A 12,652-nucleotide genomic window follows, 5' to 3' on the forward strand; every position below is an offset into this window, starting at 1 on the left:
ACCTTTTGTGCAATGACGTTGCTGTCAATGGAGGGAAAGAAAGCTCTCGGATTTCATAAACATATCTTAATTTGTGTTTTGAAAATGAACGAATGTCTTGCGGGTTTGGAATGACATGAATTCAAATTTTTGGGTGAACTAACCCTTTAACCGACAGCACGTTTATATCTGGTGAAGATTAGAGCATTAGTCGCACGTAGAACACAAAACAGATGTGGACAGTGACTGGATCTAAAACCCTCAAATCTCGGGCGATGTAAGTTGACGAAACCACACATGAAAACCTGCAACACTCCGTAGACACTTGAATGTGCAGCACAGAGCGGCTCTCTCGCACTGTATGACGTGACATAAAACTAGTTGTCCAGTCCGGTTCCGTTCACACATCGCAGGTTTTCTGAAAATGTACAGGTGTGAGTTGGTTATAGAATGAGGTTGTCACTGAACTGTGTGTGAACGTAACCGTATTAAGGGCTCAAATACAGGACTGACAACTGTATTCTGCTGCTGTGTTAATTTAAACATTCCACCTTTAATTTGACCTCATGTTTATTTTCAGTATTGTCTTTTCTGTAATATCTTATGTATGCTGACGATCTGGAGATCATTTTTCCTCCAAGTAGTGCTGGCTTTCAACAGCTGCTAAATAGATTATGGGATTAAATATAATGTGCAATATAATGGAAAGAAGAGTGTTCCCATGATATGTAGAACAAAAGGGGATAAGGACCTTAATTTTCCAGATTTTTATTTGTCAGGGTAAGTACTAAACGTTTTTATATACTGTAAATATTTGGGGCATATCATTAATAATGAAATGTGTGATGATGGCGATATGTATAGGCAGCACTGCATGTTATATGCCCAAGCTAATATGTTGGTGAATATTTTTTATAGGTGTTGTTTAGATCAGGTTAAGATAAACCTTTTTAGACCACCTTTTTAAAAGATAATCTTTATGGCTTTAATGAAAAATTTGATGTATAAATGTAATTGTCGGCTGGATAATTCACAGAATGCTATTATTATGCTGTTGTCAAACCCTAGGCAAAGTGTGGTGCAATACCAGTCATATAAGAGAAAGTATTGGCATAATTGTCTATTTTAAATGTTTTGTATTGTATGTAATTTTGTGTAGGTTGTTGTGTTTTCTCTCTAATGGACCTTGAGTCTGGAAATAAAGTTGAATTGAATTATAATAGTTTTGGCAGCATATTAAAAGTCGATAACTACGACTTTTTGACAGATTTCAAAAAATCTGCACGGGTGTCAAACATCAGCTGAAATAATCAAATTCAAAATGGGACAAAGAGAGCAAACTCAGAGCAAATTAGGAAAAGCTTTTTTCAAGTAACTCCAGGCACTGAGCTGATGCACACTAACCACAGATAAAAGTTTGCCACACACTCCTTTACTCGCTTACATTCCCCTGACACACACCTTTCATAGACAAGCACTTTTCAGCATGACGCCATCATGGCCTTCGTGTGTGCCGCCCACATAGGCGGTTGGAGAAGATAAAAAAGCCTGTCAGAGAGCTCACGACTGCATTATCACCTGCCAGTCAACCGAGACTCTGTCGTTCATGACAGCTTCGCCTCACAGCACCTGATTATTAACTGTTTACATCTCAAACAGCAGATATCTGCAGGAACAAGCCTCCAACAAACTAAAAATATACACACTCCTGTGCAAAATTGTCTTAACCACAACTTATTGTTCAGGAAATTAGCCAAATTTAAGCAAATACACAACTTAAAAAAGCTATTGGTGTCTGAGAAAAACATCAAAGACTGAATGAATGGTGCAGAATATGGGAAGCTGTGTGATGAATCATGAAACATGAAACACGAGTTGCATGGTGATGCTGAGAAATATAATAATAAATAAAAAAAATTCAGTTCAACATACTCACCTATGGATCAAAAATTGCCTTTAATTTGCACCAAAAATGTTTTATTTAGTTGTATTTTTTTGTGACTTTCAGGAGTGTATACTCATTTTTGCAACACAAAATTGTATTACTTTTACAAGAAAATCTTTTTCTGAATAATATTGACATGCTTCTTTGGTGACTGATCAAGCATGCTGGAACATTATATCTTTAAGGAACTCTAATAAGTCTTTACGTAAGCAATGTGACTAAAATAAGAAACTCAATGGTCAAGCATGTCTTTTTTTTTTCATTTACATAATACCAGTATTCAACTACAAAGAAATCTCCTTCCCTTTTCACTTTATATTTTTTCTCACACTTGTGCCAGCAAACACCCACAAGTGTACTCACACACGCACACAGTTGTTTCCCATCTGCATCTCTTCCTGTCGTGCCGTGGCTGAAGTGGCTACTGCAAACACTCTTCACACACTCGCACGACCCAATCAGCTGCTCTCATTCTTTTGTCTCTCTTACGCCATTGTTCCCTCGTTTCCTTACCTGAGGTTCAGGCGGCATGAGCGCTCGTTTTCCAGCTCTTTCTCCGTCTCACGCATGACCACGCACAGCTGCAGGTCAAGGGCCCTAGTGCTGGAAACAACACAGAGAGAGATAGAGAGAGAAAGCAGCAATGGCACAATAATTATTTTATTATATGGAACAATATTGCTTGTGCGGAAACATTTTACTTGTTGATTTTCCAAATATAAAAAGCCTTTCTTTTTCCCTCAATAAAAGTTCAATGGCAGGAGAGTGGCCCAGCCACAGAGCAGGAGGGTTGCGTTACGCGCTGTGTGTGTGGAGTGTGTGTGACTAAATGAAACACAGACTTCTGTAGGGCATATATATACAGGCTGCAGAGTATTATGGGCTTTTGTGGATCTCACATAGAAATGGTGGCCATGGCAACAGGAGATCACAAACGGGGAATTATGAAACTTGAAGCAATAGCTGATACGTATATTAGTGTGATATCACTGGGAGTGTCATTGTGTTTGCATGTGCCTATTTGTGTAAGACCGAACAAGAGTGTGAGAGAGTTTGTGTGTGTGAGCGCTATTGTTTGTGCTGGTAAAAGACATGGGTACGAATAAATTTAGACCTTCAGAAGACCTTCTCCCTGCTGCAGATTCTTGGGTTCTTGTGGCGAAGTCATATATTTCATTCACACCATCTGTTTGTGTGTGTGAGAAATCAGAATGCATGCAGATCTAAAAAACTTCAATGGATCAGTTTCCCCTTCAATCAGTAGCTGAACTCAGAAAGGCCAAGTGTTTGTGCACACGCTTTGGATATGCTGTGTTTTAGACAGCTTCTGGTGTGCAGCAGCTGTTGAATTGCATTTTGAAAAATTTGTTTCAGTTAACAGCCCTCTACAGCAATGGAAAATAGTTAAGAAACTAGTCTGCTTTAGAGATTTTTTTTTTAAATTATTAAATTATTATTATTACATTGATATGCCCTTCAAACTTCTCTGGTTTTAAATTATCAGTGCTGTTCTTGAAAGCATAAAACACCAACTGTGGTTCATCTCCACAAAAATATGAAGCAGCACAACTGTTTCCAACATTGATAATAAATGGTAACATTTTATTTTACATCGTCCTTGTTACATATGTTACATCTACTTACCATAGTAATAACAGTAATTTATGCATAATTACATGCAACTAACCCTCAACCAAACCCTAATCCTACCCAAAACATATAGTATGTTGTTAATTAATATTACTCAGTACTTAAATGTATAATTACACTGTAACAATGACACCTTAAAATAAAGTGTAACCTAATAAACATATTAGAATGATTTATGAAGGATCATGTGACACTGAAGACTGGAGTAACTAATGGCTGCTGAAAATTTTGCTTTGCCATCATTAAATGTTTGCCAAATTACATATTAGAACGCATTCAAATAGAAAACATTTATTAAGAATTGTAACATTTCACAATACTATAGTTTTTACTGTATGTTTGATCAAATAAATGCAACTTTGTTGAGCATGAGTGACTTAGTGAGGATTAATAATCTTATGAAAGGTAGTATGTTTCTTTATATTATCACACAAACACACACTCACACACACATATCTAAAATCAAGAATGGGTTATGAACTCGTTAAAGACATAAACGATCTTTTAATCTCAATAGCAATAAAGTGAAGGAAAATCACAGGATTACAGGATACCATAAAGGGATGATAATAGAAGGCAATTAACTCTCTCTCTCTTTCTCTCTCTCTCTCTCTCTCTCTCTCTCTCTCTCTCTCTCTCTCTCTCTCTCTCTCACACACACACACACACACACACACAAACAAACAAGCAAGGTTTTATGAAGACTCCAATAAAATACCTAAAAACAAACACGCACTCCATATAAAGTCCTCCTAATGGATTTACTCTATTGTTATGGATAATGTTAAATTGCCAGATCAATTTATAGTGTGTGTATGGGAATTGAAAGTGCATAAGTGGCAAAAACTGCTTCCAGATTAACATTCTTAGCTTGACATCTGATATACGGTCTCTGCTCATACTGTGAAATAAGGACTTCAAAAAACCACACAAAGGAAATGAAAGACGAGGCTCTTTTGACTCTTCATTTTTTCTTTAACAAATGATTCTCAAGAGTGAGAATGCACTGTTCTCACTTCTGCTGTCAGACGATCCAGCCATGCTAAAATATATAGCGTAGTCACAGATGGCTTCAGAATGCACTGTACCCAGAACTGTCTGTAAAATTACACACACTACAGTCTTGTAAGGACATGAGAGACCTGTTCCAGAATCTTCATCACTTATTTAAGGGCATTGAGAGAGAGCAACACGAAACATTATCTTCATCTCCAGATGTCTCTGTTATTTGCGTTTTACATTCCCACCATCCACACAGGTAAATAACGGGGCTTATGGGTATTTAGAAAGCTTGCAAAGATGAGCAGCTTACAGACTATTTCATAAATCCATACGTTAAGCTTTAGCGCAGATTGATGTCAGCATTGTCAAGCGGTCCTGCTGCATCATGGGTAAATGTAGAAGATGTGGGTCCTTTTGTTTCAAAACGAGGCTTAATGAGACACAGTTCAATAGTGCACAATGTCTGGTTCATTACCTCACGTTACTCAATCAGAATTAGAGCACAGCGTCAGCTGCCTACAGTGTGTGTGTGTGTGTGTGTGTGTGTGTGTGTGTGTGTGTGTGTGTGTGTGTGTGTGTGTGTGTGTGTGTGTGTGTGTGTGTGTGTGTGTGTGTGTGTGTGTGTGTGTGTGTGTACCAAGAGTCGTGATAATGGGCTGCAAATTCCTGAAGAACTAAAGACGACTCTGCTGTTCTCTCGTCTACAGGACTGTGTGTGTGTGTGTGTGTGTGTGTGTGTGTGTGTGTGTGTGTGTGTGTGTGTGTGTGTGTGTGTGTGTGTGTGTGTGTGTGTGTGTGTGTGTGTGTGTGTGTGTGTGTGTGTGTGTGTGTGTGTGTGTGTGTGGGAGGCTGAAAGAATCGTGATAACAGATAGCAGCTGGCTGTGCGTGAGCGAGCCGGTGAACCGACCTGCTCTTTCTATTAATGTGTGATTTACTGGGAGGCTGAGTGCACGTGTGCTTCCACACATTTATCAGTGTGCATGCAATGGTGAATCACTATAATGATTTTATGCTACTTATAGACATTTATGTCACTGGCTTCGTTCCAATACCAAGTGAGCTGCTTGCTGTCGACTGCCTACATCGGCAGCTTCTGTCTAAGCTGAAATGGATCCTCATAAGTGAGGGGTTTTGAACACTCTTCATAGGCACGAGCTCCTCATATGAAGCACACAGGCCAATCAACAATTTTCAGTAGAGATGGTGTTACCATATTGCTAGGCTAACAACATAAAAATGCATAACGTACATATATTCATTAAAATAGTCCGATTTTAATGAACTCTTTCCCCACCAGGGAAAAAGGTTGCCAGCCGACGCCAGCATTTTTGATCATGTTTCATGGCCCACAGAATATTTTGTTGTGTGAATATCTGAACATGCAATAAAGAAAGAACAGATCCTCTGCTTTAAAAAAAATAAAAAAAATAAAACATTTTATTCAAGCTTCATGCATTCTTATTTTATCAATGGGGAAGTTTCATTAAAAAAAGCAAAATTTTGAGCAAAAAGCTGAGAAAATCGTGTTTTTGTTAAAGACGAGTCTGGATGGGATTCAGAACGATGATCAAAACACGGATGGAGTAAATCGAGTCCAAACACACTCGAAGCTTTACAGTCCTACAGCTCGTCCTGAGTCGACATTTCAGATTACATTATCAGATTTGATTTATATGCTGTTTAATGTTGATGATCGCGTTATTTTACATATGCATCTGCTTACATATGCTATCGCTTGTTTCTGCTTTTTCTTCACATGTGTTTTGAACAGGAGATTCTCTACTCTTTCAGAAGATGTGAAACAGCGCCCCCTACTGTATAACAGTGAAAACACAGAAGTCGTTAAATGTTCTCAATTGCGGGAAAAGAGTTAATTAAAAAATTGTATCATTAAATTTACATTTTTGCCATCTTGGAAAGCATAAAAGAATTACCTTCCCTAGACCCTTAAAATAAGGAAGTTAATTCAAGTGTGCTATTAGTATATTTATTTTCAACTAAAAATATGAAAGTACCGTATACTTTCAATCAACTTTTTATGTACTTCTCAGGAATAAACTAAAACTTGACTTATATTGACAAAAAAGTCTATTTGGCCTATACTTGTACTCAATCTTTTGATGGAGATATACTTAGTTGGCGTCATGTTCTGTTTTGGCTTAGTTTCTTTGTGTTTTAGTTCTGTTCCTGTTTGCCCTGTAGTTTGACCCAGTTTCCAAGTGTGTTTGATTAATGATTGCGTTCACCTGTTATTCGTTAATTGCCTCATTTAGTCCCTGTTTTGTCTTCGTCCGGTCACATCTTTGTTAAAGGGTTACTAAACCCCTGGTCAGAGCCTGACTCCACCCACTGGCAATATTTGAAAAATGCTGGAAAAGTGGGCAGAGCCCAGCGGAGGGGGGCGTGCACCTGAGATGCATCTCTTTGTATGGAACCTGTATGCCTACGTCACCAACAACCACTACGTCACGAACCACCGCAACCACCAATAGGAAAATTCAACTGCAGTAGCCACCGAAGAGGGCAGCACTCAGACGTTTTTAAACCATATATTGTAGAATTAAAACACTTTAAACCCAAATGTCAAAAAATTTACTGGAATCTATGAACAGCATTTATGAAGCTCCATTCTTACAGATCATTAACTAAAAAAAGTTGTTTTAGTGTTTAGTTACCCTTTAAGTTGCCCTGTATCCTTTGGATTATTGAATTAAAAAAACAATTTCTTTGCATTCTTCGTCTTCGTGCACTTTCAAGTCTATTCTGCCAACACACATCCAACCATCTCTTGCCAGTCATTGTGATCAACAGAAGCAACATCACATCCTCTAACACCAAATCAATTATGGTAAGATTACCTAGTACAATACAGCATCATGCCAACAGAATGTGGCGTTTCCGCTTCTTTCGATATAAAGGAAGACCCAGTGAGCGCTTGAACGTGAGGTTTTGATTAGCAGTGTGAAGCTGGGGAGCATTAGAGTAATGAACACAGAACAGAGACGTGACTCATGGTCACATTCCCGATCAGTCGAGAAGTTCAAAGAGCAGAAAGTCTAAATCACTGTCTTACTGAAAGAGCCAGGCTACTGAGAAGCAGCTATGTGGACTATGCACTCTCAAAGCTTTGGAAATTTAAAGCAAGTACGCTTTAATCATTGCAAAGACAAACAAAACCTATCCTAATTAACTGAACTGACATGTACGGTCTGAATAATTTTATTACTTGGCGCTGATGAGCAAATGAAGCGGTAATGTGAAAACAAGAATAGAAGTAGCACGCAAATTTCAAAAGGGCAATAGTGCATGTGTAAAACAGAGAAAGAGCATGTCCTTGCCGTCCTAAAGTATTTCCTTGATTATAATCAGTGCTATGGCATCATTCATGGAAACCAAACATCATAAAACACAAACAAGATGAAATGCACACAAACACTGAAGTGACACACTAAACCACACACACTCACACTCTCTTTCTCTCAGAGATGAGTGATCCTCTGATGTTATTTCAGTCAAAAAGGTTTCAGTCATCCGCTTTTCCACAGGCTCACCTAAGTTTATGCATTTGGGTTTTGAATGAGATCACAAAACACTTGGCTGAAATATGAAAATCATGTGCATCATTGAGACACTCTCCTTTCCTTCAAGCCCACAACAGGAGGCCTTTATCCTTGTTTACTCTTCTGCAGTTTACTCTGTTGCCACTGCCGTTGTCATCACAACAGTTGAGTCTTCAATGTGTGCCTGGAGCTAAATGTGTGGCCTACTCATGTTTTCCCAAACAAGCAAGACACATGAAAGTATATCAAACGCATATTATGAGCAGGTGTGTGAATGAGGCCTCTGGGTTTGCATACACAAAATATCTTTTGTATTCGCATCTGGTGTAAGCAGACGTACGCAAAAATGCAAGCAGGGCCTTGGTTTGAGATGATGAGGCGGTTGGGGTGAGGGAAGAAAGGATTGAAAATAGAGCTCACACTTTACAAACTAATGAACAAGTGAGAGAGCGAATGTATGGACAAAAGAATAAAAGAACGGGCGAAAGAAAGAACAAAAGAATGAAAGAGTGGATGAAGGAATGAAAGAATAAAACAACAGTAGAGCAAAAGAACCAAAAAACAAAAAAAGACAAACAAATGAATAAAAGAAAGAAAAAAGAATGAATGAATGAAAGTATGAGCGAAAAAAGAACGAAGGAAAGGGTGAAAGAAAGAAATTAGACAAAGAACGAAAGAACAGACAAAAGAATAGTATAATAAAAGAAAGGACAAAAGAAAGAAAGAAAGAAAGAAAGAAAGAAAGGACAAAAGAAAGAAAAAAAGAAAAAAAGAAAGAAAGAAAGAAAGAAAGAAAGAGAGTGAGTGAGTGAGTGAGTGAGCGTGTGAGCGGGTGAGTGAGCGAGTGAGTGAGTGAGAGAGTGAGTGAGCAGGTGAGTGAGTGAGCGAGTGAGTGAGTGAGTGAGCGAGCGGATGAGTGAGTGAGTGAGCGGGTGAGTGAGTGACCAGGTGAGTGAGCGGGTGAGTGAGCGAGTGAGTGAGCAGGAGAGAGACTGAGCAAGTGCGTGAGCTGGTGAGTGAGTGAGTGAGCGGGTGAGTGAGTGACCAGGTGAGTGAGTGAGTGAGTGGGTGAGTGAGCGGGTGAGTGAGCGGGTGAGTGAGTGACCAGGTGAGTGAGTGAGTGAGTGAGCGAGTGAGTGAGCGGGTGAGTGAGTGAGTAAGTGAGCAGGTGAGTGAGTGAGTGAGTGAGGGAGTGAGCGGGTGAGTGAGTGACCAGGTGAGTGAGTGAGTGAGTGAGTGAGTGAGTGAGTGAGTGAGCGGGTGAGTGAGTGACCAGGTGAGTGAGTGAGTGAGTGAGTGAGTGAGTGAGTGGGTGAGTGAGCGGGTGAGTGAGCGGGTGAGTGAGTGACCAGGTGAGTGAGTGAGTGACCGAGTGAGGGAGTGAGTGAGTGAGTGAGTGAGTGAGTGAGCGGGTGAGTGAGCGGGTGAGTGAGCGAGTGAGTGAGCAGGTGAGTGAGTGAGTGAGTGAGTGAGTGAGCAGGTGAGTGAGTGAGTGAGTGAGTGAGTGAGTGAGTGAGTGAGTGAGCAGGTGAGTGAGCGGGTGAGTGAGTGACCAGGTGAGTGAGTGAGTGAGTGAGTGAGCGGGTGAGTGAGTGAGCGGGTGAGTGAGTGAGTAAGTGAGCAGGTGAGTGAGTGAGTGAGCGGGTGAGTGACCAGGTGAGTGAGTGAGTGAGTGAGTGAGCGGGTGAGTGAGTGACCAGGTGAGTGAGTGAGTGAGTGAGTGGGTGAGTGAGCGGGTTAGTGAGCGGGTGAGTGAGTGACCAGGTGATTGAGTGAGTGACCGAGTGAGTGAGTGAGTGAGTGAGTGAGCGGGTGAGTGAGCGGGTGAGTGAGCGAGTGAGTGAGCAGGTGAGTGAGTGAGTGAGCAGGTGAGTGAGTGAGTGAGTGAGCGGGTGAGTGAGCGGGTGAGTGAGTGACCAGGTGAGTGAGTGAGTGAGTGAGTGAGCGGGCGAGTGAGCGGGTGAGTGAGCGGGTGAGTGAGCGGGTGAGTGAGCAGGTGAGTGACCAGGTGAGTGAGCGAGTGAGTGAGAGGGTGAGTGAGAGGGTGAGTGAGTGAGCGGGTGAGTGAGGGAGTGAGTGAGCGAGTGAGTGGGTGAGTGAGTGAGCGAGTGAGTGAGCGAGTGAGAGGGTGAGTGAGCGAGTGAGTGAGTGAGTGAGCGGGTCAGTGAGCGGGTGAGTGAGTCAGCGGGTGAGTGAGTGAGCGAGTGAGTGAGCGGGTGAGTGAGTGAGCGGTTGAGTGAGCGGGTGAGCGGGTGAGTGAGTCAGTGAGCGGGTGAGTGAGTGAGTGAGCGAGTGCGTTAGTGAGTGAGTGAGTGAGTGAGCGGGTGAGTGAGTGAGTGAGTGTGTTAGTGAGTGAGCGAGCGGGTGAGTGAATGAGTGAGCGAGCGGGTGAGTGAGTGAGTGAGTGAGTGAGTGAGTGAGTGAGTGAGTGAGCGAGTGAGTTAGTGAGCGGGTGAGTGAGTGAGTGAGCGAGTGAGTTAGCAAGTGAGTGAGTGAGTGAGTGGGTGAGTGAGTGAGTGAGTGAGTGAGCGGGTGAGCGAGTGAGTGAGTGAGTGAGTGAGTGAGCGGGTGAGTGAGTGAGTGAGTGAGTGGGTGAGTGAGTGAGTGAGTGAGCGGGTGAATGAATGAGTGAGTGAGCGGGTGAGTGAGTGAGTGAGCGGGCGAGTGAGTGGGTGAGCGGGTGAGTGAGTAGGTGAGTGAGTGAGTGAGTGAGTGAGTGAGTGAGTGAGTGAGTGAGTGAGTGAGTGAGCGGGTGAGTGAGTGAGTGAGTAAGTGAGTGAGTGAGTGAGCGGGTCAGTGAGTGAGTGAGCGGGTGAGTGAGTGAGTGAGTGAGTAAGTGAGCGGGTAAGTGAGTGAGTGGGTGAGTGAGTGAGTGAGTGAGCAGGTGAGTGAGTGAGTGAGTGAGCGGGTGAGCAGGTGAGTGAGTGAGTGAGTGAGTGAGCGGGTGAGTGAGTGAGTGAGTAAGTGAGTGAGTGAGTGAGTGAGCGGGTGAGTGAGCGGGTGAGTGTGTGAGCGGCTGAGTGAGTGAGTGAGTTAGTGAGTGAGTGAGTAAGTGAGTGAGTGAGTGAGTGAGCGGGTAAGTGAGTGAGTGAGTGAGCGGGTGAGTGAGTGAGCGGGTGAGTGAGTGAGTGAGTGAGTGAGTGAGTGAGTGAGTAAGTGAGTGAGTGAGTAAGTGAGTGAGTGAGTGAGTGAGCGGGTGAGTGAGTGAGTGAGTGAGTTAGTGAGTGAGTGAGTGAGTGAGTGGGTGAGTGAGTGAGTGAGCGGGTAAGTGAGTGAGCGGGTGAGTTAGTGGGTGAGTGAGTGAGCGGGTGAGTGAGCGGATGAGTGAGTGAGTGAGTGAGTGAGTAAGTGAGTGAGTGATTGAGTGAGTGAGCGGGTGAGTGAGTGAGTGAGCTGGTGAGTGAGTGAGTGAGTGAGTGGGTGAGTTAGTGGGTGAGTGAGTGAGTGAGTGAGTGAGTGAGTGGGTGAGTGAGTGGGCGAGTGAGTGAGTGAGTGAGTAAGTGAGTGAGCGGGTGAGTTAGTGGGTGAGTGAGTGAGCGGGTGAGTGAGCGGGTGAGTGAGTGACTGAGTGAGTAAGTGAGTGAGTGAGTAAGTGAGTGAGTAAGTGAGTGAGTGAGTGAGTGAGTGAGTGAGTGAGTGAGTGGTGAGTGAGTGAGTGAGTAAGTGAGTGAGTGAGTGAGTGAGTGAGTAAGTGAGTGAGTGAGTGAGTGAGTGAGTGAGCGGCTGAGTGAGTGAGTGAGTGAGTGGGTGAGTGAGTGAGTGAGTGAGTGGGTGAGTGGGTGAGTGAGTGAGCGGGTGAGTGAGTGAGTGAGTGGGTGAGTGAGTGAGCGGGTGAGTGAGCGAGTGAGTGAGTGAGTGAGCGGGTGAGTGAGTGAGTGAGTGAGTAAGTGAGTGAGTGAGTGAGCGGGTGAGTGAGTGAGTGAGTGAGTAAGTGAGTGAGTAAGTGAGTGAGTGAGTGAGTGAGTGAGTGAGTAAGTGAGTGAGTGAGTGAGTGATTGAGTAAGTGAGTGAGTGAGTGAGCGGGTGAGTGAGTGAGTGAGTAAGTGAGTGAGTGAGTGAGTGAGTGAGCGGCTGAGTGAGTGAGTGAGTGGGTGAGTGGGTGAGTGAGTGAGCGGGTGAGTGAGTGAGTGAGCGGATGAGTGGGTGAGTGAGTGGGTGAGTGGGTGAGTGAGTGAGTGAGTGAGTGAGTGAGCGGGTGAGTGAGTGATCGAGTGAGTGAGCGGGTGAGTGAGTGAGCGGGTGAGTAGGTGAGTGAGTGAGCGGGTGAGTGGGTGAGTGAGTGAGTGGGTGAGTGGGTGAGTGAGTGAGTGAGTGAGTGAGTGAGCGGGTGAGTGAGTGAGCGGGTGAGTGGGTGAGTGAGTGAGTGAGTGAGTGAGTGAGTGATTCAGTGAATGAGCGGGTGTATTAGCATGATTGCCGCTGACTCAGTTCTCTGTTTGCTTGGTTGCTCTCAGTGACAGCAGGACAAGCATGTAATCTAACATCTAACATCTCTCCAACAGGCTTCTTTCTTT

The 12,652-nt window shown here is 43.2% G+C and overlaps 1 protein-coding gene across 1 annotated transcript in view; it reads right to left on the reverse strand.

Annotated features, from left to right (window-relative positions):
• Positions 1 to 12,652, reverse strand: part of lekr1 (Leucine-, glutamate- and lysine-rich protein 1) — a 112,398-nt gene that overhangs the window by 83,313 nt on the left and 16,433 nt on the right. The window contains exon 4 of the mRNA XM_077194607.1: positions 2,438 to 2,527. Within this exon, the coding sequence (XP_077050722.1) occupies positions 2,438 to 2,527 (90 nt within the window). The remainder of the gene's footprint in view (positions 1 to 2,437; positions 2,528 to 12,652) is intronic.

This window comes from Siphateles boraxobius, unplaced genomic scaffold (genome assembly GCF_051911475.1).
Source record: "Siphateles boraxobius isolate OS27281-9 unplaced genomic scaffold, OSU_SipBor_1 32, whole genome shotgun sequence".
NCBI classification, from domain to species: domain Eukaryota; kingdom Metazoa; phylum Chordata; class Actinopteri; order Cypriniformes; family Leuciscidae; genus Siphateles; species Siphateles boraxobius.